The sequence below is a fragment of the Gorilla gorilla genome, chromosome 12 (genome assembly GCF_029281585.2).
Source record: "Gorilla gorilla gorilla isolate KB3781 chromosome 12, NHGRI_mGorGor1-v2.1_pri, whole genome shotgun sequence".
NCBI lineage: Eukaryota > Metazoa > Chordata > Mammalia > Primates > Hominidae > Gorilla > Gorilla gorilla.
In genome coordinates, this window is record NC_073236.2 from 113,204,015 (window position 1) to 113,229,485 (window position 25,471).

The 25,471-nt window shown below is 53.2% G+C and overlaps 1 protein-coding gene across 1 annotated transcript in view; it reads right to left on the reverse strand.

Annotated features, from left to right (window-relative positions):
- Positions 1–15,263, reverse strand: part of KCNK3 (potassium two pore domain channel subfamily K member 3) — a 40,897-nt gene extending 25,634 nt beyond the window's left edge. The window contains exon 1 of the mRNA XM_031008328.3: positions 14,780–15,263. Within this exon, the coding sequence (XP_030864188.3) occupies positions 14,780–15,062 (283 nt within the window). The 5' untranslated portion in view covers positions 15,063–15,263. The remainder of the gene's footprint in view (positions 1–14,779) is intronic.
- Between the last annotated feature and the right edge of the window lie 10,208 nt (positions 15,264–25,471).

Genomic DNA, 25,471 nt, shown 5'->3' on the forward strand with positions numbered 1-25,471 from the left:
GGGAGTGGAAAGAGTCGGGGGCCTGAGTTCGAGGACTGCTTTGTCACTGGACTGCTGTGTAGTGGAGGCACGCCACTGCCCATCTCCCCTGCACCCTGCCTTGGGTCTCATCCCCTCATCTGGAAGAGAGAAGGGTTGGGCTGCATCAGTGGTTCTCAAAGAATCTGAAGCATCTGCAGGACTCTGGGAATTGCCAGAATGCTATCTGCTGTCTGCCCGAGCCTCTACTCTGCAGGTGCGGACCATCAGCAGCACCCTGAACTCACCCCATCCTGGCCAAAGGTTGATTACATGACTGTGTAGGCTCTGCAGCAGGGAATCACACCAGGCCCCAAAACATTCTGAGTGATCAAACCACAGTGGAGACCCCCAGGGCTAAGCCCCGACCCTGAGAAGATCCAGTGGGTCACTGGTCAAGGTGAAATGTTGAAGGCTGGTGCATGAGCAGAACACAGCTCCCGGTACCCTGGCAGCCTTGGAGCAAGCCCAGGGCCTGGATGGCAGGACTGGCTGCCAGTACACACATCCTGGGCCGGCTGGGGTGCAACAAAACTGTGTCTGCAGCCTCGCTCCTGGCCACTCCCTGTCGGAAGGCAGTGGCTGGGATCAGCCTGCCCTCAGCACCAGTGCTCCCTCCCGCACTCCATTCCAGGGACTACTGTGGGAGCTGTGAGCAGCTGACCCTGTCCGGGTGGGAGGCTCCTGCATTCCAGCAGCCCCAGGGGCTGGGGCAGTGGACTCGCTGTGCTGATAAGCAGGACCTCGGCCACACTCAAAAATGCTCTCTTTTCAGCAAGGGGTGACTTGAAGGTCCTTGACAGAGCTCTATTCTTGGGACTGGACACAGAGGAAGTCTCTTCAGGGCTCGGACAGCATGGGGTGAAGCGGGGACAAAAGCGTAATCCTGGGTAGCATGCTTCTCAGGAGGGCTGGAGGGGAGGCCAGGGCAGGTGCAACAGAGACGGCCCCAACTGGAAGGGCTTTAGGTGCCACCAGCCCAGTCCCTCACAGACAAGGCCAGGGGCAGGTATGACTCACCCCAGGTTTTACAGCCAGGTGGGAGCAGAGGAGCAGTGGAGGAGGCTGGATCCCCTCTTTCCTTGGCCCAGTCACAGCTCCAAGAAAGGACGCGATGCCTGCCTCTACCAGTTCACTGGCCCACCCCCTGGAAGCAGGCAGGGGACAGCAGGGCCTCCTTGGAGCCCAGGCAGATGAGTGCTCGGGACTCCAGGGCACTTAGCTGGGCACGGCATGCAAGAGGAGGGCTGCCCACTGAGTTTGGTTCCAGGTTTTCTCTCTCTGGCCCCTCCTGGAGGTGGCAAGGACAAGAGGGGCCCCTGCTCCAGAGCCCCAGGAAGCCCTGGAGGGTCTTACTCTGCCTGACCCTCATGGTGGAAAATCCATGACTCAGAGTCATGCTGAAGAAGGGGGAACCCTGGCTCAGCCTGGCCCCAACCCCAGATTTGTTCCCAGTGGAGGGGGCCTCCCCTGGGCTGACCCCCTTCCCTGGGGTTGTTTGAGAGCAGGCAGTGAGAGCTAAAGCCATGAAGCGAAAGACAGACCTGTCCCCAGGACCCCAGGACCCCTACTGAGGCCCTCTCCAGCTCCTCTTCTGGGGGGAGGGGAAACGACCTTCTCCGGGGGCCACCCACTGACTCCTGATGTCTTGGCCACCTGGCTCACCCTGGGAGCTTTGGCTCGAGGATGAGCAAAGATCTTCCTCAGCCACCTTTGCATGTTTCTGAGACGCCAAGGACAGCCAGAAAGAAAATTCTAGCAGCTGTTGAGTGGCCCAGCCTCCCAAGTATGGAATACAGATCTCAACAAGCTCTCTTCTCCATCATCCCCGATCCAGGCTGCAGATTCCAATCGCCTGGGGGGGTCCTTCAGACTTGAAGCCTCCTGGGCTTACCTCAGCCCTAATGAATTAACTCCCGTGGGCAGGGTCCTCACACCCATGACTCTGGTTCCAGCAACTGCTGCTACGGGGGTAACCTCCCTACTCAGCACACAAGGGCCGTCTGACCTGCCCCCCACCCCCCTACCTCCATACCAGGGAGCAGGTGAGTTGCCCAAGTCACCCTCAGCAAGGCCCCCTCTCCACTCAGTGGCCACTCTTAAGAACCGTCACTCTGTCCCCATTCTGGTCTCAGATTCCCATCCTGTTCAGTGGGATGGTGTGGACAAAGGCTGGGAACCAAGGCCATTCTGTGACAACTGCCCCTGCCCCCAACGCTGCCTTTTTGCCCCTCATAGGCCAACACAACCCTCTGTGACATCTCTAACATCCCTACTATGGGAATGACCTATTTTCTGCCACTGTCAAGGGGGCAAGGGCACTTGTGGTTGGGGTGGGTCGGGGAGAAGCTAGGTGTTAAGGTTGGGAAGTCTGGACTGGACTCTGGCTCCCACGTTCACTGACCCTCAACTGCAGGAAGTGACCTTATCTCTCAAGTCCAATTTCTTTGTTGGCAAAGTAGGAATAATGATGCCTACACCTTGTGGTTGATATGAGGCTCAGAAGAGACACTCGATGACCGAGTGCTTAACATATCCCTGTTCTGCCATTTGCCAGCTGCATGACTTTGGACACATCCCCTGACCCTCCTGAGCCTCAGTGTTCTCATCTGTAAAATGGGGATAATAATACTGTCTCCAGGCCACATGCAGTGGCTCACACCTGTAATCCCAGAACTTTGGGAGGCCGAGATGGGAGGATCACCCAGGAGTTTGAGACCAGCTTGGGCAACATAGAAAGACCCTGACTCTACTTAAAATTTAAAAATTAGCTGGGTGCGGTGGCACATGCCTGTGATTCCAGCTACGTGAGAGGCTGAAGTGGGAGGGTCATTTGAGCCAGGGAAGTCGAGGCTGCAGTGAGCCATGATCATGGCTACCCTCCAGCCTGGGAGACACAGTGAGACCCTGCCTCCAAAAAAAAAAGAAAGAAAGAAAATAGTGCCTCCCTCCTAGGGCAGCCATGAGGATTGGATGAGGTAATGCCTGTAAAGGGCTCAGTCCAGAGTAACCTCCTGATGAATGCCAACCTTAGTTCATGACTGTGGTAACAGAGGCAGGCTCCCTGAGGAGTGGCTGCTCCATGTTGGGCGTAAGATCTGTGTGGAACAGTCCAGGGCAGATCCATCTGTTGCATTGATCGGAGGCTTCCTCTGCCTGGAACTGTCTGTACCGTGCCTGCCCCCAAAGCCCCAGGGAATCTCCTCTGCACGGGCAGGGGGACTAGACCTCATCCTGGAGGAGCGGGCCTGCCCCTGTCTGAGTGCCTGTGTAGATCTCTCCAGGCTGCCCCACTGGGGCCTGACAGTTCAGTTCCCTGGAGAAAGCCCCGGATGGTCCTATGGCTGGAGGGCTGGAATGTGACTCTCAGGATGTTTCCAAGATGGTTATTTCTGAATCAGAGTTGTGGTTAGGAGAGGCCTGTGCATTCCTGATGAGGGACACTGAGTCCATGCCAAGCCTCGGAGCCTGGAGCAGAAATCAAGGAGGGTACGCTTGGGATCCAGAAATTTGGATTTGTGGGAGGGTGTGTGGGAGAGAAAAGGGGTCTGAGAGCAGGGGCCTGGGGTTGTCCATGCAGAAGCTGTGCACTCAGTGTTGGATGACAGCATCATCTTCAGCTTAGCACTGTCCCGGTGCTCCTGCAAGCAGTCAATAAAACTGTACTTGGTGTGAGCTCCAGAGTGGACTTTTGGCCCAGAAAAGGAAATGGGATAGGGGAGTCAAAAACTCCCTGGGGGCTGACAGAGGGCTGCTGGGTGAGCAGGGTGGGTGAGAAGTCAGGCAATCAGGATTCAGGTCACCATTACCCTTGGGTTCAACTGGAATCACAGGGCACCCACTGCTTCAACTGGGGTCATGGGGGCATTCACTGGTCAGGACTCAGGCAGGGGCACACAGATCGGGCCTATCCTCTGTCTTCCAGTGCTTGTCCACTCAAGTCCACCCACCAGAGTCCAGAGCCCTCCACGGTCTGCTCACGAATACATTTCCTTGGGCATGCTCATGCCCTGGCGTGTGTCATGCTCACCGCAGAAAGCTCTGGCTGCTGATCTTCACCTCCTGAAGTCCTCACTCATTGTTCAAGCCTGCCCCTGGACACCTTCTCAGACCCTTCTTTGGGTCACTGTACTTGGATTTAGCATGTGCACCATGCAACTTGTGCTTTTCAGATTCCACTAGACCCAAGGCTCCTTGGGGAAGGCTCTAGGTCTTAGTTTTTCATTCTCTTGATGCCTCACATAGTGCCTGGCACACAGGAGATCTCGGGACATCTCAAATGATCTTTGGTTAACTGAACTGAAAGGAAGGCTGAAGCCAATTCGATTTGGAAGGGGACCCAGAGGGCCTGAGGGCCCCAAGGACACTCCTGAGTCCCACTCTGGGTGCTCAAACTCTCCAGGCTGCCCCTTTGAAGATCAATAAATCAAAGCATCTCAGGGTTGGGAAGAATCTTAAAAGCCATTTATTGTGACCCTTAGTGGGATATATGGGTGGTGTGATGGCCTTTTTGATGTGTCATCTTGGCTAGGCTAAAGCCCCTAGTTGTTCAATCCAATACCAATCTAGGACTGCTGTGAAGACATTCTGTAGATGTGATTAAAGTTCATAATCGGTTGTCTTTAAGTTTGGGAGATTATTCTAGATAATCTGGGTGGGCCTAATACAATCAGTTGAAAGCCATAAGAGTACTGCTGAAGCTCCCTCAAAGAAGAAATTCTGCCTGTGGACAGCAGTTTTAGCACATACTGAAGAGAGCTCCGGCCCGCCCTTCTTTTGTTTTGAGACAAGAGTCTCACTCTGTCACCCAGGTTGGAGTGCAGTGGTGCAATCTTGGCTCACGGCAACCTCCGCCTCCCAGGTTCAAGCAATTCTCCTGCCTCAGCCTCCTGAGTAGCTGGGATTACAGGTGCCCACCACCATGCCCGGCTAATTTTTGTATTTTTAGTAGCAACAGGGTTTCACCATGTTGGCCAGGCTGGTCTTGAACCCCCAACCTCAAGTGATCCACCCGCCTTTGACTCCCAAAATGCTGGGACTACAGACATGAGCCACCATGCCCAACCCAGCCTGCCCTTATTGATGGCCTGCCGTATGGATCTCAAATTTGCCAAGCCAGCCCCTACCAGCCTATACGCCAATTCCTTGCAACACATCTCTTAATATGTATCTCCTACCAGTTCTGCTTTTGTGGTGGAACCCTGGCTGATACAAGTGGCTTTTGTAGTATGTCCATCCAGTGTCTGCTTGTATACTTCCTGTGATGGGAAGCTCACTACCTCTTGAGGCAGTGCAATTCATCTTTGGTCAGCTTCAATTTTAACAAGTTCTGCTTTACAGTGAACTAAATCAAGTCTTTCTATGAACTTTACCCACTGCTGCTGGTTCAACCCCTTGGACACACTCAGAGCAAGATTGGTCCTTTCACCTCACAATAGCCCAGCAGATATTTGAAGTTGGGACTCATGCTGTCCATGCCCGCCCTACCAAGTGTCTCTCATTTGACCTGCTGCTCCTCTCCTCTGACAGTCCCCCAGGTTGTTGATGCCCCTTTTAAAGTTTGCATACACACATGGCCCAAAGAAAACAGGTCTTGTGCTACTATCTGCATTCCACACTGTAGCCTGCAGCAGGGTGAGTGTCTGGTAGCACTCTCTCTCATTTTCTCTCTCTCTCTGTCATGTGAGGTTGTGAGGACACAGTGAGAAGATGGCTATCTGTAAGCCAGGAAGCCAGCTCTCACAGCCACTGGATCCACACACACTGGGGCCTACTAGAGGGTGGAGGGTAGAAGGAGGGAGAGGATCAGGAAAAATAACTAATAGGTCCTAGGCTTAGTACCTCGGTGATGAAATAATCTGTACAACAACCCCCCCATGTCACAGGTTTACCTATATAACAAACCTGAATGTATATCCCTGAACTTAAAATGAAAGTTTTTATTGATTGATTGATTGATTGAGACAGGGTCTGTCTCTGTTGCCCAGGCTGGAGTACAGTGGCGCTTTCTTGGCTCACTGCAATCTCTGCCTCCTGGGTTCAAGTGATTCTCCCACCCCAGCTCCCTGAATAGCTAGGACTACAGGCATGTGCCACCACGCCTCACTAATTTTTGTATTTTTAGTAGAGACAGGGTTTCACCATGTTGGCCAGGCTGGTCTCAGACTTTTGACCTCAAGTGATCCCCCGCCTTGGCCTCCAAAGTGTTGGGATCACAGGCGTGAGCCACCGCGCCAGGCAAAATAAAAGTTTTTAAAAAATGTGTGTTGTTCAAGCCCCCAGTCTACAGTAATTTATGATAGCAGCCCAAACTAAGACAGGCTGATGCTATGAGGGAGGAGCCAGTTTCCCGCTCTGATGTTTAATCTCTGGGGTACCGGTTTTCCATTGATCTAAGGTGCCTTCCTGGCAGACAGGGGAGGAAATGGCAACAACTGAGGACCAGTGGTCCCCTGCTCCCCAGCCTCCTCATGGGGCAAGCCCTTCTCCACTTCTCTCCTCCCTTTCCATCCACCTTCTCCACTTCCCTTTCTTCTACCTCACGGTGCCAGCTACAGCACGCGGCTCCACCCAGGCTCTCTAGCTGGCTCCTATGGGGCAAGACATAGCATTGCTCCAGCCTCAGGGAAGTGGCCACAGCTCCTGGGCCCTCAGCTCTGACATTTTACCACCAGAGTCCCAAGGTCTTTTCCAGCTGCAGACGTTCTTTTTCTTAAAACTGTGGTCCACACATCTCATGGCTATTCCCAGATGTCAGGTCTCCAGGTTCTTTAGAGCCTTGCTACTCAAAATGTGGACAATGGATCTGATCCACAGCATCAGTGTCCCTTGGGGGCTTTTTGGAAATGCAGAATCTCAGGCTCTGCCCCAGACCTGCTGATTCAGAATCTGCATTTACACCAGATCAACCAGGTTATTCCCTGCACATTACAGTTTGAGAAGTATTGACTTAGAGAACTCTGCATTGCTGAGCTGGCCTCCTCAGTTCCCTCTGTGGACTGCTTCCTCTATACAGATGGGAGGACTGATGTACACCAGGGAAGTGTCTGCTCCTTCCATGATCACAGAGCCAGCAAAGAGACAGACAGAGTGAGAGAGAGAGAGAGACAGAGAGAGAGATATGATGATGATGGTGGTGATGATGATGATGATGGTGATGATGGTGATGATGATGATGAAGAGGGAGAAGCAGAAGCAGCAACAGCAAACAATTTGTCTAAGACCTCTCTAGCATGAAGGCCAGCCTCCTGCCCCACATTCCTGGCAGCCACATGGCCCCTTCACTAAGGGATCTTTGCTGTGTCACTGGAGGAAGCGGGGGTAGTAAGGAACTTGCTTTCGTGAAGGGTGAGGATGGGATGTCAGGCCCAGCCAGAGAGGCCACCAGCCCAGGAGAACTGGAGCTGTGGCTCCAGGCCACAGTTGAGGCTGGCTCTAGCAAATGGGAAAGTGAAGCTGTGACTTGTGGCAGTAGCTTGGGGATGCTGGCTCCAGCTGAGGGGAAGGTCTCTGGGAGCCACCTGGGAGCTGCTGTAGCATGGGCAGTTTCTGGACAATGAGAGAATGTGGACAGACAGGGAGGCGGTGGCATCAGCTGGGTGGTTGACTGCTCTTTGTGCTGCCACGAAAGACATTTGTCATGTGGCTCTCTGAGGACCAGAGGCTGGCGGAGGGGTCAGGAAACAGGGCTCTATGCCCAGCTCTGATGATAGCTGTAAGCATGATCCTTCTCCAGCCTGGATTTTAGTCTCCAAACTGTGAACTGAGAGGATTGGAGCTAAAATTCTGTTCTGTCTTTTGGCTAAATGCTCTATCCATAGTTCTGAGGGCAAGAGACCCTGAAGCTGAGCCCACAACTGAGCACCCTGCATAGACCCTGGTACCCATCTGCCACCGCTAGCTGTGTTCACATGGAAGGAATCACAGAGGCTCCATGGGGAGTGGGGGTTGCATGACTCCATGAAGAAATACTCCCTACAGACCTGGGTGCATGTCCTGGTGCTGTCATTTTATATTTGTAGGGTCCTGCCCAGATTTCTGAACCTCTCTGAGCGTCCTTTTCCTTGACTGTGCAGGATGATGCCGCCTGCCATCCTGGAGCAGTGTGGAGATTCTGGTGACAGGAAATGTTGTGGACAGCACCCGGCCTGTTACAGACACTTGTCCGTTCCCTGTGTCCAAGGTGGAGAGGGAGTGGAGGAGGGAGTGTCCGTCCTGGGTCTCCACTGAGCTTGGCCTAGACCCCCAGTGGTCTCAGTTAGAGCCTGGTCTCCACTTGCTGCTGGCTGACTGTAGGGAAATCATTTCTACATTTTTTTTAATTACAAAATCAACTCACAGATTCACCGTTTGTGCAGCCAGCTGAAAGCTGTTTATAGTGGTGATTTGCACTACATTCATCTGTGCTTGTTTATGTTTTCTTTGAAAATACTTATTGTGTTTGTCCTGTCCCCACTGTGGCCAGGCGTGTGTCTTCTATTTTTGTCCTGTTCTCACCCCCACTCTCTCCGTGCTCCAGCCCCTAACGGTAATGCGTGGAAACGGGACCTGCAGACATGAGGCATGGCACAGTCAGAAAGATCTCTGGCCAAACACACTCCGTAGTTTCTCCTACCACCGTGTACCTTTCTCCTTGGCTTGCTTGCTTTCTTTCTTTTTCTTTCGTTCTTTCTTTCTTTCTTTCTTTCTTTCTTTCTTTCTTTCTTTCTTTCTTTCTCTTTCTTTCTTTTTTTTTCTGAGACGGAGTCTTGCTGTGTTGCCCAGGCTGGGGTGCAGTGGCGCGATCTTGGCTTACTGCAACCTCTGCCTCCCAGGTTTAAGCGATTCTCCTGCCTGAGCCTCCTGCATAGCCAGGATCACAGGCGCGTGCTACCATGCCCGGCTAAGTTTTGTATTTTTAGTAGAGGCAGGGTTTCACCATTGTTGACCAGGCTGGTCTCGAACTCCTGACCTCACGTGATCTGCCCACCTCGGCTTCCCAAAGTGCTGTGATTACAGGTGTGAGCCACCACACCCAGCCCCTGGCTAGCTTTCTGCAAGGTCTGCCCACCTCAGCCTCCCAAAGTGCTGGGATTACAGGTATGAGCCACCACGCCCAGCCCCTTGCTAGCTTTCTGCTCTGAGGAGGAGCAGGAGCCTGGACAGTTAGGGAAACACCAGGCATGGCTGAGGAGCGGGGAGATGGGGGGTGGGGAGTGGGATTGGGAAGATAAGGGGAAAGGGTGTGGCAATCTCCTGGCCCTCAACCTCACTGTTCCCACCTGTTAGGAAGCAGCAGAAGTAGCCGTGGTCATGGTAACCCTTGGGAGACAGAGCAGTTCCTTGGTAAGGCAAGTAATAATGCACAAACAATAGTATTAATAACAATAATAATGGCAAATTATTAAGTGCCTTCTCTGTACCAGGCACTTTCTTTTTATGATCCCATTTAATCCTGGCAGGCAGATATTATTATCCCCACTTTGTAAATGACAAAACAAGCTCAGAGAGATTAGATAATGTGTCCAAGGACATACAGCTAGTGGCAGTAGGGGAATGGGGGTAGGGTGGATTGAGATGAACCCAGGCACTCCGGCTTCCAAGTCAGTGCCTATGTTCCTCCGCTGCCCTGCAGAAATTGTGGGGTCGAAGCACGCCCATGGGCTAGCCTGTGGGCAGGAAGGAAATGCCAACTGAGGTGGGTGCCGGGACTTTCCTAGGCTGTGCTACCCTTCCTTCACCTTGGAAAGTCTAAAGAGGCCTCGAACAATGGAGTGATGAGCTGCCAGAGGCCTGAGTGCTAACAGAGATGGTGGGATGTGCGGGACAGGCTGGAGGATGCAGAGAACGCCAGTGCAGGCACCAGAAGGCCTGGCTTCTAATCAGGGTCATACTCTCAACTCCCTGTGTGAGTGTGGACAAGCCGCTCACCTCTCTGGGTGTTTGGAAGATTGCTAATGTCTCCTTCTCTTATTTTAGGACCTCTGGGATTTTGGGGGTGGCAGGTCACATCTGTACTTTCCTTCTTGAAAAGATGTAAAAAGTATAGGTTTCCTCATGAATCACCTGCTTGAGTTCATAGTCTAAGGGTTCTCAGGCCATGCATGTGGTGGGTGACGGGAGGTGGTGCTCAGCTGAGCACAGGCTGGAAGCTGGGGAAAGAGCGGAGCAGAAGGTTTTCTGCCCCAGCCCCATCAGCGAATCAATCACCTGGTCTCTTTGTTGTTGCTTAGAGCCAAAAAGATTCCCAGGACCTGCAGTGGGAGAATGGGCACCTGTGAGCCCATGGCAGGTGCCCATGGCGGGTGCTGGGCACAGCTGTGACAAGTCATCTGGTTTGGTCAGGGGCCAGGGTGTGGGAAGCAGCAGGCCTGACTGGAGTGTGCTGGAGCAGGAGGCCCCCTGCTTCTGGGGAGGGCTTTGCCGGGGAAAAGGCAAGCCTTGGCTTCTAGGTGTCCTAGGCTGGAGTGCAATGGTGCGATCTCGGCTCACTGCAGCCTCCGCCTTCTGGGTTCAAGTGATTCTCATGCCTCAGCCTCCTGAGTAGCTGGGACTACAGGCATGAACCACCATTCCTGGCTAATTTTTGTATTTTTAGTAGAGACTGGGTTTTGCCATGTTGTCCGGGCTGGTCTTGACCTCCTGGCCTCAAACGATCTGTCTACTTCCGCCTCCGCCTCCCAAAGTGCTGGGATTACCGGTGTCAGCCACTGCACCCAGCATGGAATGGGCTCTTGAAATGGAGAAAGAATTCGTGAAAAATTCAGGGCAGGAGAGTCAGAGAGGTCCAATCGAATCTGGGCAACTGCCGTGCTTCCGAGGCCTGAGGCCATGGGGGAGTCATCTACCCTCAGAGCCTCAGGTTCCTCAGCTGAAAAGTGGGGGTAATAATGCCCATCTAGAGAGGTTGGTGAGAGAATTAAATAAGGGGGTACAAATGAAGCGTCTAGTATAGAGCCTGCCACAAAGTAAATAATAAATGGTGGTTGCCATTGTTATTGTTGCTGCTGCTGCTGTTGTTAATAAAAATAATAAATAAGTATCCTGAACAAGTAGAAGGAGTAGGAGACTGGGGGTTAGGTTTTTGCTACCCTCTGACTGTGTGATTTCTGTCACCTCTCTGACTCCTTATCTGTAAGAGCAGGGGGTGGTACCAGCTGATCTCCGAAGCCCCTTCCTGCTGTGACAGCCTCTGGGCTATGAATAGATGAGGCTTGGGCCCTGGAGGAGTTTAATGACTCAACAGCTAAAGTGGTTAAGACTTCCTAAGAAATGACTTTCTATTACTGTTGGGTGAACTTAGGGCACCAGCAAAGGAAGGTTTTCCTGGCTGGGAGACCAGGGATAGGGAGCTGGAGGAATCCTTCCAGCCAGTGGAGACGGTGACTAACCAGGTGAATGACTAAGAAAGAACCTGCTGACTTCCAACCAATCAGGGCTGCCCATGAGCACCCTGTGAGCTGGCATCACTAAGCACGGCTTGGCTGTGTCAGGCCTGGCTGGGTCTGAGCTTCATAGCATATGGAGTCAAAGGAAGCAGCCAAAAGACCAGCAGGGAAAGAGCACTGGGTTTGGAGTCAGAAGACCCAGCTTCCCACTCTGACTCTGCTGCTTACCAGCTGGGTGACTGGGGGAGCCGCTTCCCTTCCGTGAGCCTTCACGCCTTCATCCATGCAGCAGAGCTAACAATACCTGCCCAGCAACTTCACCAAGTCATGAAGACTGAGAATCATGACAAGAGATGCAAGTGCATTGTGATCACTAATGTACCAAATGATGGGAAGTGCTGTCATTATTCCATCCCAATGGGACACCTGGTATCTCAGAATGAGACTCATTCATGTTTTCAAAGGGGTCAGGTGAACACAGGCTGCTGCCCTTGGGTTTGGGGCCATTATCAGCCTAACTTATGGCCCCTTCCTACCATCTGATCACAGCCCAAATAGGTTTTTCTTAGAGCAGAGCCCCTGTGGACAGCTTCCAGCAAGGTGGCATAGCCACAGTGGAAGGCAGCACAAAGCCAGGATGGTCAGGTGGGGCAGGGAGGGAGGGGCCCCCACAGAACCAGAGGGGTGGTCTGATGTTGTCTTTCCTCTTGCCCAGCACTTTATAAATAAATAATCACCAGAACAGCACTCTGTCTGCCTCTCCCCCCATGGCTTTTAGCGTCTCTCTTGGTGAGGACTGCAAGCACTTTGGGAAACGGCAGGGGAGGAGGGAAGGATGCTACCCTTTCATGTCTGCACACCTTAAACCCATCAATAGCATTCTGTGTGTGCTCACAGCCTCTGGGTACTATGCTGGCACTTGGAGCGCAGAGACAGGAACTGCAGGACCTGCCCACATGGAGGTTGAGTACAGTGTGGTCAAGGAGACAAAACACTTCCCCTATAATGCAAATAACCATTCAAAACAGCCAACAGCGTGTCACCCAGATCATCCTCACAGTGAGACCTGCAGTTGTCCAGAGCAGTGGCCTGGGAGGCTTTGAGGAGGAGGTGGGATTTGAGCTGGACCTGGAAGGTTAGCATGGACAAGATAAATAGAAGGTAGAGCCAGGCGCAGTGGCTCACACCTGTAATCCCAGCACTTTGGGAGGCCCAGGTGAGAGGATCGCTTGAGGCCAGGGGTTTGAGGTTGTGCTGAACTATGATTACACCACTGCATTCCAGCCTGGGTGAGACAGAGTGAGACTCTTTCTCTCAAAAAAAGAAAAAAGAAAAGAAAAAGGGTAGAGAAAAAGGCATGCCAGACAGGCATACTTAAGGTATTCTCAGAGGACAGGTTGGCAGCTATCGAGAGAGATCACATAAGTAAGAAGTGAGATGTGAAGTCAGACATAGAGGTTGGAGCCAGGTATGGAGATCCTCAAAATTTGAGATAAGGAGCATAGACCAGATTCCATGGACAGTGGAGAGTCACTGAGGGATTCCAAGAAGGGAATTGGTTTGGTGACAGCTGAGTTTTTCTTTCTGGCAGCATTGTCCAGGGGAGCATGCCTTGTTGTGGGGTAGGCAGGGAGGTCAGTTGGGAGGTTACTATGAAGCTGGGGACCATGGGCCTGAGAAGGAAAGGGGACATGCGTGAAGGCTTGACGTGTGGAAAAGAGGGAGAGAGAGGGTCTAAGCATGTTCAGTCTGATTCTTCTGATTCTCCAGACAGCTAAACAGCTACTGAAACCCTGGCAAATAGTAGTGGGGTGTGAGAGTGGAAGAGACTGCAGACCAAATCTGGGCTGGTGTTTTTCAGGAAGCGGGCTCCTCTTTGGGCAGACCTAAGTCTGATCATCCTATCCTAAACTCACAGGACCAGTAGGACCCAGAGGTGCCCCAGCTGGGCCACGTCCACTCCCAGGGCCCTTTCCTCCCTCTTCCAAGAGAAGAATCCAGAAACGACACAGCATAGCTCCCCATGGTCCCCAGGGAGCCGTAGATTCTTGGAACAGCGTCCTGCAGTGGATAGACCGCAGGAAGAGCGTCTAGTCCTGCCTTTTACTCCCTCAGCTCCTGTTGACTCCCAGGAAAACAATGCCATCTTCATGGGCTGCGCTAAGTGGCAACGAACCCCTGGGAGTCTGACCAAGGCAGGGAAGGGGACTAGGGAGAGGAGAGGGAACAGTAAAGACAGAGGAAACTGCTTCTGGAGGCATCTCAATGGGCTTTGGGGGAAGGTGGGTTTCATCTCAGAATCCAAGCACGTCGGGGCTGGGGAGGAGCTCTTGAGATCATTTTGGCCACCCCTCCTTGTCTGGAGGTGAGCCTGAGACCCAGGCAGGGGAAGGGAATTGCCCAAGGTCATATATCACGGTAGTGATGGAGCTGGGCTGGAATCATAGGGTGTTGGGGACAGGTAAGGTGTTACTCCCGTCTGGACAGTTTTGAATAGCACCACCAAGGGCCTGGCTAGAGATTCCTTTCCTGGGCAACGTTTGTTCTCTCTCTCTCTCTGTCTCTCTCTCTCTCTGTGTGTGTGTGTGTGTGTGTGTGCCCGCCCTGTGTGTACCCTGTGAGTGCCTGTGTGTATCTGTGTGGGTGTGTGCCTATGCCTGTGTTGTCTGTCTGGGTGTACGTGTGGCCTCCTACATGGTGATCTGCCCTGGCTTGGAAAGAACTGGGGTTATTCCTGTGAGGTGACTGTTTTGCTGGGACAGCAGAGAAGAAGGCTGACAAGGCCAGATCTGGCTTCCCGCACCAATTCTGCCGCTCTGAGAAAATCACAGGCACTGACTGGTGGCGACCAAACTCCTGGAGCTGAAACACGCAGACACACGTACACTCACAGCCGCCGTTATAGGGTGGCCCCAAGTGCCCCGAAGTGCCGCATTCCGGCATCCTCATGCCTCCCCAGAGCCCAGCAGGTGTAGACCTGCTAGGCTGTGGAAGCCGATCCGCAGGGATAGGGAGCAGTGGCGCTCTCCCGCCGCTCACACTCAGCGCCCTGTTCAGGGCCTGGCCCGGCCACACCCCTCCTGCCCGAGCCTCCGCCGGTCGTCCCTGCCCCTCTCACACACTTCGGAGTCCCTGGGGGCCTATGCAACATGGCAGGGCCAAGTTAGGGCTGGCCCGGCCGGAAAGTCAGGTCCGGAGCCAGGAATCGACGCCTCCCCGAGTTCCGTCCCCGCGGAGCACACACGCCAGGCTGAACTCGGGTTTCTGCGAGCGCAGGGTTCGGCGCCCAGCCCCTCTCGGGGGAGCCCCCGCCCCCAGCCCCAGCCGGCCCCGGACGACTCCCGGAGCCCCGCGCCCAGCCCTGGGTTCCCGCCCCCCGCCCGGCGAGCCGTTACCGATGGTGGTGATGACGGTGATGGCGAAGTAGAAGGAGCCGGCGAAGCGCCACTGCACGCCGGCCTTGTGCGGCTTGAGGCGCAGCACGACGCGCTCCAGCTCCTCGTAGCCGCCCTGGCTGAGGTTGTAGCGCGCCCGCAGCTCCTGCTGCCGCAGCTCCAGCCGCTGCCGCTCGATCAGCTCGGGCTCCGACTCCAGCGCGTCGAAGACCGCGGCGCCCACCAGCAGGTAGGTGAAGGTGCACACGATGAGCGCCAGCGTGCGCACGTTCTGCCGCTTCATCGTCCCGCCCGGGCCGCCGCCGGCCCCCCGGCGCCCCCGGCCCGCGCCTCGGCCCCGGCCGCCGCTGCTGCTGCCCCGGAGGCGGCCTGGGGCATGGCTGCGCTCGCCGCTCTCCGCGCCGGGCACCCGCTCAGCGCCCGGGGCCGTTGCCGCCGCCGCCGCCGCGGAGCTGTCCCTTCAGCACCACCCACCGCCCTCCTCCGCCCGGCCCCGCGCCCGCCCCCCGCCCCCCGCCCGCAGGCCGCCTCCTCCCGCCAGCCCTCCCGCCCAGCCAAATAAGGACTGGGGAGACGCGCCGAGGAGGGAGGAGGGGGGCTGGCGGAGGGGACGGGAGGGGCGGCCGCGGGAGAGCCCGGGCAGGACAGAGAGACAGAAAGAGAGAGAGAGCGAGCCCGGGAGACAGAGAAAACTAGACAGCGAAACGCTGATAACTACGGAGAATGGGGGAAAGGCAGTGTAGGACTGAGGGAAGGGGGCTGTGTGACAGAGGAGGAGATAAAATCAGAGGTGCACTCAGACAGAAAAAGAAGAGAGGCGGGCAGAAAAATACAAAGCAAAAGATGGAAACAGAGAGAGCAACAGACTGAGACAGAGAGGCCTGGATTGCTGGAGATAAACTAATGACAGAGAAACAGACAGGAAGGCAAGGAAGGCAGAACGAGCCCCTCCCCACCCCACCCTCCACCCTCATCATAGCATATTGCAGCCAGGAGGCACTTGGGGCCTCGCTGTCCTGCCCTTATCCTATGGATGAGGAAATGGAGGCCCAGAGAGGTCAAGTGACACGCATGGGCACGCAGTGATTTCGTGACAGCACTGGGACTCAGCCAAGCGTTCCTTCCTCCCAGGCCACACTCCTTCCTCCCTTGGGCCAGACTCTGGCTGTCTTGGAAGCAGGCAGGGCCCAGCTGTGGACCCGGGCACACATGAGCTGACACCCAAGGGAAAGCCCTGTTCTCAGGCAATGTGTGCCTTCCCAGGTCAGCACAGTTCTTGGAACTGGCTGAGAAGGCACAGGCTGGGAGTCTAGGCCTCCTGCTTCGCTCCCAGGGGCTTCTAGGCTGTCCCGACTCCCATGGTTCCTGTCTTGCACCCGTGCACCAGGCTGGGCTTAGGCTGAGTTGCCAGAGATAGCACCTGCCACCACCTTAGGGCATCCCAGCAGAACCAGGATCTAGCTGGAATTGGGCAGGTGGGGCCCAGAGCAGGAGGCTCACTGGCAGACTGCGGGAACTGGGGCAGGAGAGGGGGTCCCTATGCCTCAGTTTCTTCATTTGTCAACATGGTGGCTAAGGTTGTGAGGTGGGAAGGGCAGTGGAAACTCAGGCATTACTGACCCTCTCAGAGCCTTGTTTCCTTATCTTTTCAACGAGGTGTCGTAGCAGATGATCCCACAGGCCTTGCCCAGCTCCAAAGAACTCCAGACTTGGATGGGCTGAGTGAGCAGAATGATTGGAATGCAAATCTCAGTGCCAAGGAGGGTTAAAAAGTCCTTCACAGGACCCTGGCATGGGCCACGCAGAGAGACAGGGAAGAGACACCAAGGCCCCTGACTGAGAGCAGACTCAGGAGGCAGTCAGCCAGAAGCTGGAGCACTGTCTACCCACAGGCTGGGCTGACCTGTCACTGCCGGACACTACACTCCTCCAATGACACCCCAGAAGTGCCACCAACCCCTTCATTCCTTCAACAAGTATTTATTAAGCATCTCTTGTGTGTCAGGGATTCATCATCTCTGGTCCTCACCACAATCCTGAAAGGTAGGTGTGGTCATGCCTATTTTATAGATGGGGAAACTGAGGCTAAAGGCAACGTAGAGAATCAGTAAAGTTCACTCAGCTGGGAAGAGGCTTCAGTCTGTCTGCCTCTTAAGCCCATGCTCTTTGCCATGACTCCTTGAGTCTCTCTTTTTTTTTTTCAATTTGTAAAATGGAATAGATAATAATATTACCTCTACCCACATCTTGAACCATTTGTTTTGAGAGATCAAAGAAGAACACATGTGTGCAAATCAGATGATATGAGGCTCTCTAATGACTTCAGAGCCCAATGGGAGGGTCCTACATTTATAGCACCATGTTCCCCCTCCCTCTTCAAGGGAAGATCTTTGTTTCTTTGCAGGCACAGAATTTCTGGTCTTGCCCTCTGACCAGCAACTCAGCCTATTGCAGGCTTTTCCCCTTTGCATCTTCTGGCTCCCTGGAAGGAAAGTACTGCCTTTTCCAGCTTCTCAGAGGTGAAGGTACAAGTTAGGTTCTGTGCATTTCTGATGTATTGGCTCCTGGTGACAGTCACTCCAGAAGCCAATTCCCCCAAAGCCTGTCTAGATGAGCAAGAGGGTTGCTAGACCAAGTTTTCAAGGTGAAAAGGCTGTGTCCAGGTTCTGCTTGTGACTGCCAGGCCAGACAGCTGTACCGACGAAAGGTGATATTATGAGTGAAAGAGCTTTGGAAAAGGGAAAAAGCTGTCTTTAGGGGCAGGGCATGTATTATTAATCATGATGAAGCTTTTTCTCTGAGCACTTCAATACTGAAAGGACCTTTAGAGATCATTTAGCCCAACCTTCTCGTGTTACATATGAGGAAACTGAGGCCCAGACAGTAGGAAGAGTGTTGTCCAAGGTCACACAGTGAGTGAGGGGGAACCAGGACTCATGTCCCAAGGCTGGCACTTTTTTGTTGCACCTATTATGTGTGGGACCAGGGCACCTGTCAGTGGGGAGGCCCTGAAGCCCAGAGGGCAGCCTAGGTCTCCTTCTTCCTGCCCCTCCTCTCTCCTTCTCTTGGGGAGAAGGTTCTGGAGTAGGAGCCATGTTGGTACCAGTCTAGGTTTCTGAGTAGCCCCTGGGACTTGTAGGCAACCTGGGTCAGATTGTGCCAAAGACATATCAGCTTATCCCATTTCTTCCCATCCTGGGCTCCTCAGACCTGCCTGTGCCTGCCCAGTGTCAACCTGTCTCTGCCACCTGTTTGCTCTGGCATGGGGGCCAGTCGCTCCTTCTCCTTGGGGCTTGCTGCTCATCCATCAGTGGAGGGGTCTGGACCAGGAAATGTCTACACTCCCTTCATTTATAGCATCCCATGACCTTCCCGGACTCTGTTTCTCTAGTACTCCCAATAATCAGACAAAAAGAGGAAATAGCACTACTTTTAAGATTCTAGTTTGTGAGGAAAGGGACACAGAGTTAGGTAGGATAAATTGAACATAATGTGTCATTAGTTACTATATTTTATTATATACTAACATCATACACAATTATTAACCAGCTTTATCTTCCAGTCCATTCTTCCCTAAGTTCTAAACACATCCAAGTACTTCCATGCTTCACATGGCTCATGTGGCTCCCATAACCTGGGATGCTGGTGCCTCCTTGCCTTTCCCATCTTCTGTCTGTTGAACTCCTATTCAGGCTCCAAGACCCAGCTTAAAGACCACTCCCTCCATGAAGAATTTCCCAGTTTCCTCTGATCAGAACCACTGGCTCTTTTTGTGCTTCTGCAGCACCCTATCTAAGCATCAACTCAGCAGGTACTCCTCCTGCCTAAAACATTAGCTGTTCTTTCATATCCATCTTCCCCACTGGCTCATTATCTTCTCCAGGGTGGAGGAAACCCTTCTCACTCATGCTACTCTCCCCGCAGTGCTTTGCACCTTAGAGCTGCTCCACATGTTTCCTTGGGTGACTCACTCAAATGAAGGCTTTAAGGATCTCTATACCTGAGTTAGAGACCATCAGTGTTAGAGGGAGAGGGGCACAGATGGCTGAGTCTGCAGGCAGAAAAACCCTGGCAATCTGCTTCTGTGGCTCACTGAAGAGAGACAGTTCTAAAGCTGGGACAAGCCCTGTCTAGCTTAGGAGAGGAGAATAAAGACAGATGTGTGTCCCAGGGCCCAAGGAAGCATGTGGGAGACAGCATTGAACTAGGAGTCCAGAGGCTGGAGTTTGGTCCCAGTGCTGCCGTCAACTACCACCAACTAGTTGGGTGGACTCGGGAAACTCACGTGGCCTCTATGTGTCTCAGTTTCTTTTTCTATAAGACAAAAGCGTTGGCTGTATCCAAAGGTCCCTTCCTGCTCTGACATTCTGGGATGTTAACGAGAGCCCTGGCCATTTGACCAGCAGTGGTCATTGTACAATGGCCAAGAATGTGGCCGGAAGGATGAGAGGCCCAAATACCTCCCTGTCCATTGCTTTCCAGCCCCCTGTATTGGCAGTTTGGCTGGAGGATAGGGGCAGGATCAATGAGGTAGGACCCTGAGTCAGACAAGCTGAAGTTCAGATCCTGACTCCATCAGTTTCTAGACCAGATCCTCACATGAAATTCAAGTTCATTTTGTTTAGAGCAGACCATAAGCTCCTGTAGGGCAGGGGTAGGGCCTTACTCATGTCTGTAAGCCACAGCTCCTGGCACAGCAGCTGACACAGAGAAGGTGTTTGTAAACACCCCTCTATTTGGTCCAGTTGGCCTGGTGGGCTCAGGTGGGTCAGTAGGGCCTGGGGCCCATGGTTCATGTAGGAGGCAGGGTCCAGAGCCATCTTGACATCAAGCCAGGGTCAGGCCTGAGAAGGGGGAGAGAAGCCCAGAAGCTGCTGCAGAAAGCCCAGGAGGACATTGCTGACACCGAGCGCTGCACCAGGGATCATGGCCTTTGTCTGCAGGTTGATCAGATTTAGGGTGCTTTGGGTATGATTGGGGTGTTTCTTGGTGTATCTCTGTAGGGAGAGAAGTCAGGGGATTAGCCTGGCTTTATGGAGCATAACTGGTCCCAGTGCAGCCGGCTTGCGTTTGTCAAGAGACACTATTTGTTTAACATCTCAAGCCCAAATCAAACACAAAAGGCAACTGTTAACAAAGAGAGGCTCTGCGGGCTGTGGGGGAGAGCACACGGGGCTGGGAGTCTGGACACCTGGCCCTGTTCTTAGCCCCGCCCAGTCGTGCCGTGGGTTGGGGAGAAAGGGTTCTCACCTGGGAATGAGGGGTCAAATTCAAAGATCTGTGAGGCCAGCCCTGGGCTGGGACTGGGCTTGGCTCTCCTACTAGTGAGAGTGAGGAACAGCAGGGCTTTGTGGAGTTGCTGTGGGGTCAGGCTTGCTCCTGCTCACAGCGGCCATGGACAACATGAAGCCATAGCCCTTATTTCACAGTCTGCATCCCCCGTGTGTGATGAACCCCTGCCCCTAGAGCGGCCTCCTAAGTGGCCTCCATTTCCCTGAGCCTGTGATGAGCATCCTTGTGTATGCGTGCTTAAGGATCTGCAAGGAATTGTTCAGGGCCACAGTGCTTATGCCCGCTGAACTGGCTCCCAATGCCACAGCAAACATGTGGCAGAGACAGGTTGACACTGGGCAGGTGCAGGCATGTCACTAACTACTGCTGGGCTGTCCTTGGCATGGCTGTCTTGGTTTTCATTCTCCCCGGCAGTGCACAAGATTCCCGCTCTGTCCTCACCGGCACTGGGATGATTCACTTTTCTGACTTTACCATTTGTGTGCCTCCCTCCCCACTTTCTACTCATCTCATCCTCTTCCCCCTTTTCCTTTCCTCTTCAATGCCTTCCCCTTCCCACACTTGGGGCAGGGGCTGGGACAGACCCAGCCATTACTGGGGTTTCAGGAAGGCCAGCAGGTGATACAGAGCCAGACCTGGGAGGAAATCAGCCTTTGTTCTCCAGCCTGGAGTGTGTGTGTGTGTGTGTGTGTGTGTGTGTGTGTGTGTCTGTGTGTGTCTGTGAGTCTGAGAATTTCAGCTTCAGTCCTTGTCTCCTCTTCCCCTCTTCTTCTGTCTTCTGGACCTTTGCATTTTCCCCTCCATACCCAGTCTTCTCGCATTTGGCCAAGGATCACAGAGTAATTAAAGCTGGAGAAAAGCGTAGAATGCCCAGTGCCCATGAGGAAACTGAGGTCTGGCAAGGGGAGTGAACTCCTCCAGACCTCACGTCTATGCTACTTCCTAACCGAATACCATAAGATAAGTTCGCTAAACTCGCCCTCTTCCCACTGCAAGAATTAAGTCCCTTAAGCTTGTCCTCTGCAGAGGTTCTGGAGTGGCCACAGCCTGTATTTCCTGACAAACGCATTGTTGCTAAGGAAGAAAGTGAGCCCGGAGATCGTGTCAACAGCCTCACAAATCTTGAAATCCTTCTGTGCAGGTTTATGGCTTCTGAGAAGCAAGCAGAGGCAGCCTGTTCTCAGCACCAAATGCAATAATTACAAGAACACTTGCAATGATTAATCAGCCCGTGCATATTGAGTGGTGCCTGTGAGCACGCAGGGCAGTGTGTGTGCGTGTGTGTGTGTGTGTGTGTGTGTCTCAGGGCAGGGGAGAGGGCAGCAGAGGCGACTGCTACTGGTGAGCAGGCTGCAGGTGTTCTTCCCTCAGTGGACAGGCTCAGGCAGCCACGATGGTGCTCCTTGGGTAGTGTCATGTTCTGCTAGGGCTGTAGTTGTTTCTGCCAAGGGAGGAATCTTGACACCTGTGGCCCCCCCTGCTGGGCTCCGGACCAGCATGCTGGGAGGAAGGAATTGACAAACAGAAGCAGGTTCCAGGCCTGTCAACCAGATTAACGGGGGGCCTCGCCAGCATGATGTACGTGGCACAAAGGAGGGGCCTTGGGATGTTCAGCCAGAAGAAAAGATGCAGGGGACATGAGAGCTATCACCTGAGGAGGGATTGGCTTTGCTCTGTGTAGTCCAGAAGGGGCCAGTGATCTGCGGGGATGATGCAACAGGGAAAGAGCTTTCAGTTCAACATAAGATGGAACATTCTCCACGTCCCTGAAGAAGGAGTGAGCTTTCCAGGATGCTGATGAGCACTTGGTCACCAGAGGTATGTAAACACTGTTTGGGTGGCTTGAGGCTATGTTAGAAGGATCCTAGGAATGAGCAGAGTGTCTGGCACATGGCAGGTCTGCAAGGATTGCCTTTTGACTTGACTGTTGAATATTTTGAGTTTGGGGCTGGTCTAGATGCCCTTTGTGGATCCGTTGGGCTCAGTTTAACATTTATGGAGCAGTCTGTCTATGCCAGACTCTATCCCTCCCACCTGGAAATGCTGTATTCCCTGGCTCCAGGCCTCAGGAAGGGATGCATCTGGAGTTCTTGCATAGCCTCCACAGCAGTGCTTTCTTCCAGCTCTCCAACCCAAGCCAGAAGCCCACCCACATACACTGTACACCCTGTTACCTGCAGAGGGAGGTCCATCATGCACAGGTTGGAGTGAGGGCCTGGAGGCCCTGGACTCCAGCAAGGGAAATGGGCCTCTGGCAGGCTAATTACTGGGAGCTGATACTGTTAAGCAGATAGCTCGCTCTAGGCAAAGCAATTACATCTAATCAGCCCCTTGCAGCGGTCCAAAGGGATAGCCATTTGAGCCAGACACATGCGCGAGTAGGAGCATCAGAGTAACCTGAGGTCCAGGCCTGGGCAGGCTGGTCTGAGGCCAGGGGCTGCTCAGAAAGCAGTTCCCTGGCCCCTTCCACAGGCTTCCCGGATCTCAGAGCACAGTGCACTGTAGAAACAGTATCAAAGGGGGACTCAAAGACCTGGGTTGAGGCTTGGCTCTGCCACAAAGGAGCTGAATTTCACTGAGGAGAGCACTTTTCTATTCTGAGCCTCAGTTTCCCTATCTGTCAAACAAATAGGATGGACTAGAGAAGATCCATTCTAATCTTGAAACTCTGGTCTATGCATCCCAGCTGGCTTGAATTCTGGTTCAGGTTAAAGTGAGCTGACCAGTTAGAGAAAAACCTGTTTGAAATCCCCAAACATAAAACACACACTACAGGATCTAATTATTCAGACTGTGTTTTAAAAAATAACTCAAATAACACATTTTTAAAATAAAAATACAGATGTCCTGGTAGTATTCTTCTTTTCCTCTAGAAATTTTATGAAATGTGTGTTCCCCCAAAAACAGCTATGATATTTTGGACCATGATTTAGTGGCTTCAGAGTCCCAGATTCGTCGAGGAAGTTGGGTGGGTCATGTTAGAGTGTTAACACGGGAAGGGGGTCCCTGGAAATGAAGGGTGATGAGCAAGATGGAAAGAGATGAGGTGTGGGCCACGACAGCATCTGTTCTATCCACGCTGCTTCACATGGCATTCTCCTTTTCCAGAGGAAGAACTCCCTGGAAGATTTTCTGAATGCTGCCCCCTTCCCATGCTGAAGGGGAATTTTAAACAGAAGTTCTAGAACTCTGGATCAGTACCAAACGACTGAGTGAACCAAACTCACCAGATGCGCAGCCCAGTGGAAGGGACCAGGAGGCAAGAGGCCTCTGTGGTGACCTTGGGCAGGCCACGGCCCTTCTCTGAGCCTCAGTTTCCCCTCTGTAAGTGAGCAAATGGAGACAGCAATGTCTGCATAGCCCACCTCACACAGGGGTAGGGAGACTGCCAGTGTGAATGTGAAACTAATATAATATTTTGTTAAAAGGTGAGACTGTTATTAACAGCTGGGCTTCAGGTCTCCCTCTCCAACCTCGCCCTTCTCTCTGTTTTGATGGTTTTGAGAGCCAGCTGGCCTTGCTGGAGCAGACAGTGGGAACTACCTGACTTTCAGCTTTTCCTGGCCTTGGTGATCTCAGATGCCTGGTGCCCATGTAATTAGACCAAAGCCTCGGTCTGTCCTCAAAGAAGAGCCCTGGTGCTGATTGGCAACCATTGGCCTTGCTGAGCCACACACAGCCTTTGGGTGGTATTTAGTGGGGGTGGGGTAGGGGGCAAGAAGCAACCTTGATTCAGAGACTGGGGCTGGGGAGAGCGGATTCTCCTGGATCAGGCCCAGAGGAGAAGAAAAGGAAGGAGGCAGGACATGGGGGCCGGAGCACAGAGGCAGGCTTGGGCTGTCCTGCTCCTCCGCACCCAGCACTAACCATTCACCGAGAAAGAGACTGTAAAGAAGATGCCACTTTATTCCCCATCTTTTTCAGAGTGTGATGGGAGAGAAGGCTAGACTGGATGCTTGCTGGAAAGCCTCAAGGGTTGGTTTGGTCGAAGAAACCTGCACTGCCACTTGGAGGCAGTTGGGGGACATGAAGGTGCTTGGGCAGGGGTATGACATGATGAGCTCCTGGCTTTGTCGGCTCTGCCTGGCCTGGGTTCCTCGGTTGGTCCTCCATGCCATGCACCATTCACCCAGCTGGCCTCTCCGGCTGCACGCCCTATTGCTCCCCTAGGGCTCCTTATACCCGCCATTCTGTATTCTTTGCAGTTCCTCCAAATATACCAGCCTTTTTCTTGCCTTCATGCCAGAAATACACATCACACCACGTACATATATGAATGCACTTAGTGCTCCCAACTACCTTAGCAATGGCAGCATTCCCAGCTGACAGATGAGGAAACCGAAGCTTCCAGTGAAGCAACTTGTCTAAGTTTTCATAATTAAATAGACAACATGGCCAGGCTCGGCGGCTCATGCCTGTAATCCCAGCACTTTGGGAGGCCAAGGCAGGCAGATGACTTGAGGTCAGGAGTTTGAGACCAGCCTGGCCAACATGGTGAAACCCTGTCTCTACTAAAAAAATACAAAAATTAGCCAGGCGTGGTGGCAGGCACCTGTAATCTCAGCTACTCAGGAGGCTGAGGCACTAGAATCGCTTGAACCTGGGAGGTGGAGGTTATGGTGAGCTGAGATCACGCCACGGCACTCTAGCCTGGGTGACAGAGTGAGACTTGGTCTTAAATAAATATATAAATAAACAAATAAACAAACAAACAGATGACAGATCCGGGACTGAAACCCAGATAACTCTGACTCCCAAGTGTGTGCTTTGCCATCTGTGCCACACTCCCTCACTAGAAAATGGTGGGGGCCAGAGCTATCAATGGCAGGGAGTAAAACAGAAGGTGCTGGCAACACTGGGCCTGGCACATAGTGAGAGCTTAGGACAATACTGGTCACATGCATGAATGAGTAGCTCAGAGAGGAAGGCTGTTGGGAGGGCCAGGACCCAGCACCTGGATTCACCCAGGAGGAACCTATGCTAAACTTGGAATAGGAAGTATGTAGAGCTGTGGGTGATGCCAAGTGACTTGAGCTCGCAAAGGGACTGCGAGAGAAGACTGCCAGTGAATGTGCTAGTGACCCATGCAAGGTGGAGATGAGGGAGAGGAAGAGCTGTCCATGGCCCAACCTGACATCCAGCCCAAGCAGGGACTCATAAGGATCCCCATATCTGTGCACAAGTTAAAGGATGCTTCTGAGGCTTTGAGCCGGGTGGCTGGAGAAGATCCGTGTCTCCAGGGCACCCAGTGATTTGAAGGAACAGGGACCATCCAACTAAATGGACAAGTTTGGTCATGGTGTTGGGTCACCATGGGGAGGCCTGGGGGTACTCAGGCTCTGAGCTTCACAGATCTCAGATGATCCAGAGATGATGCCCTCCAGCGATCCATGGAAAGTA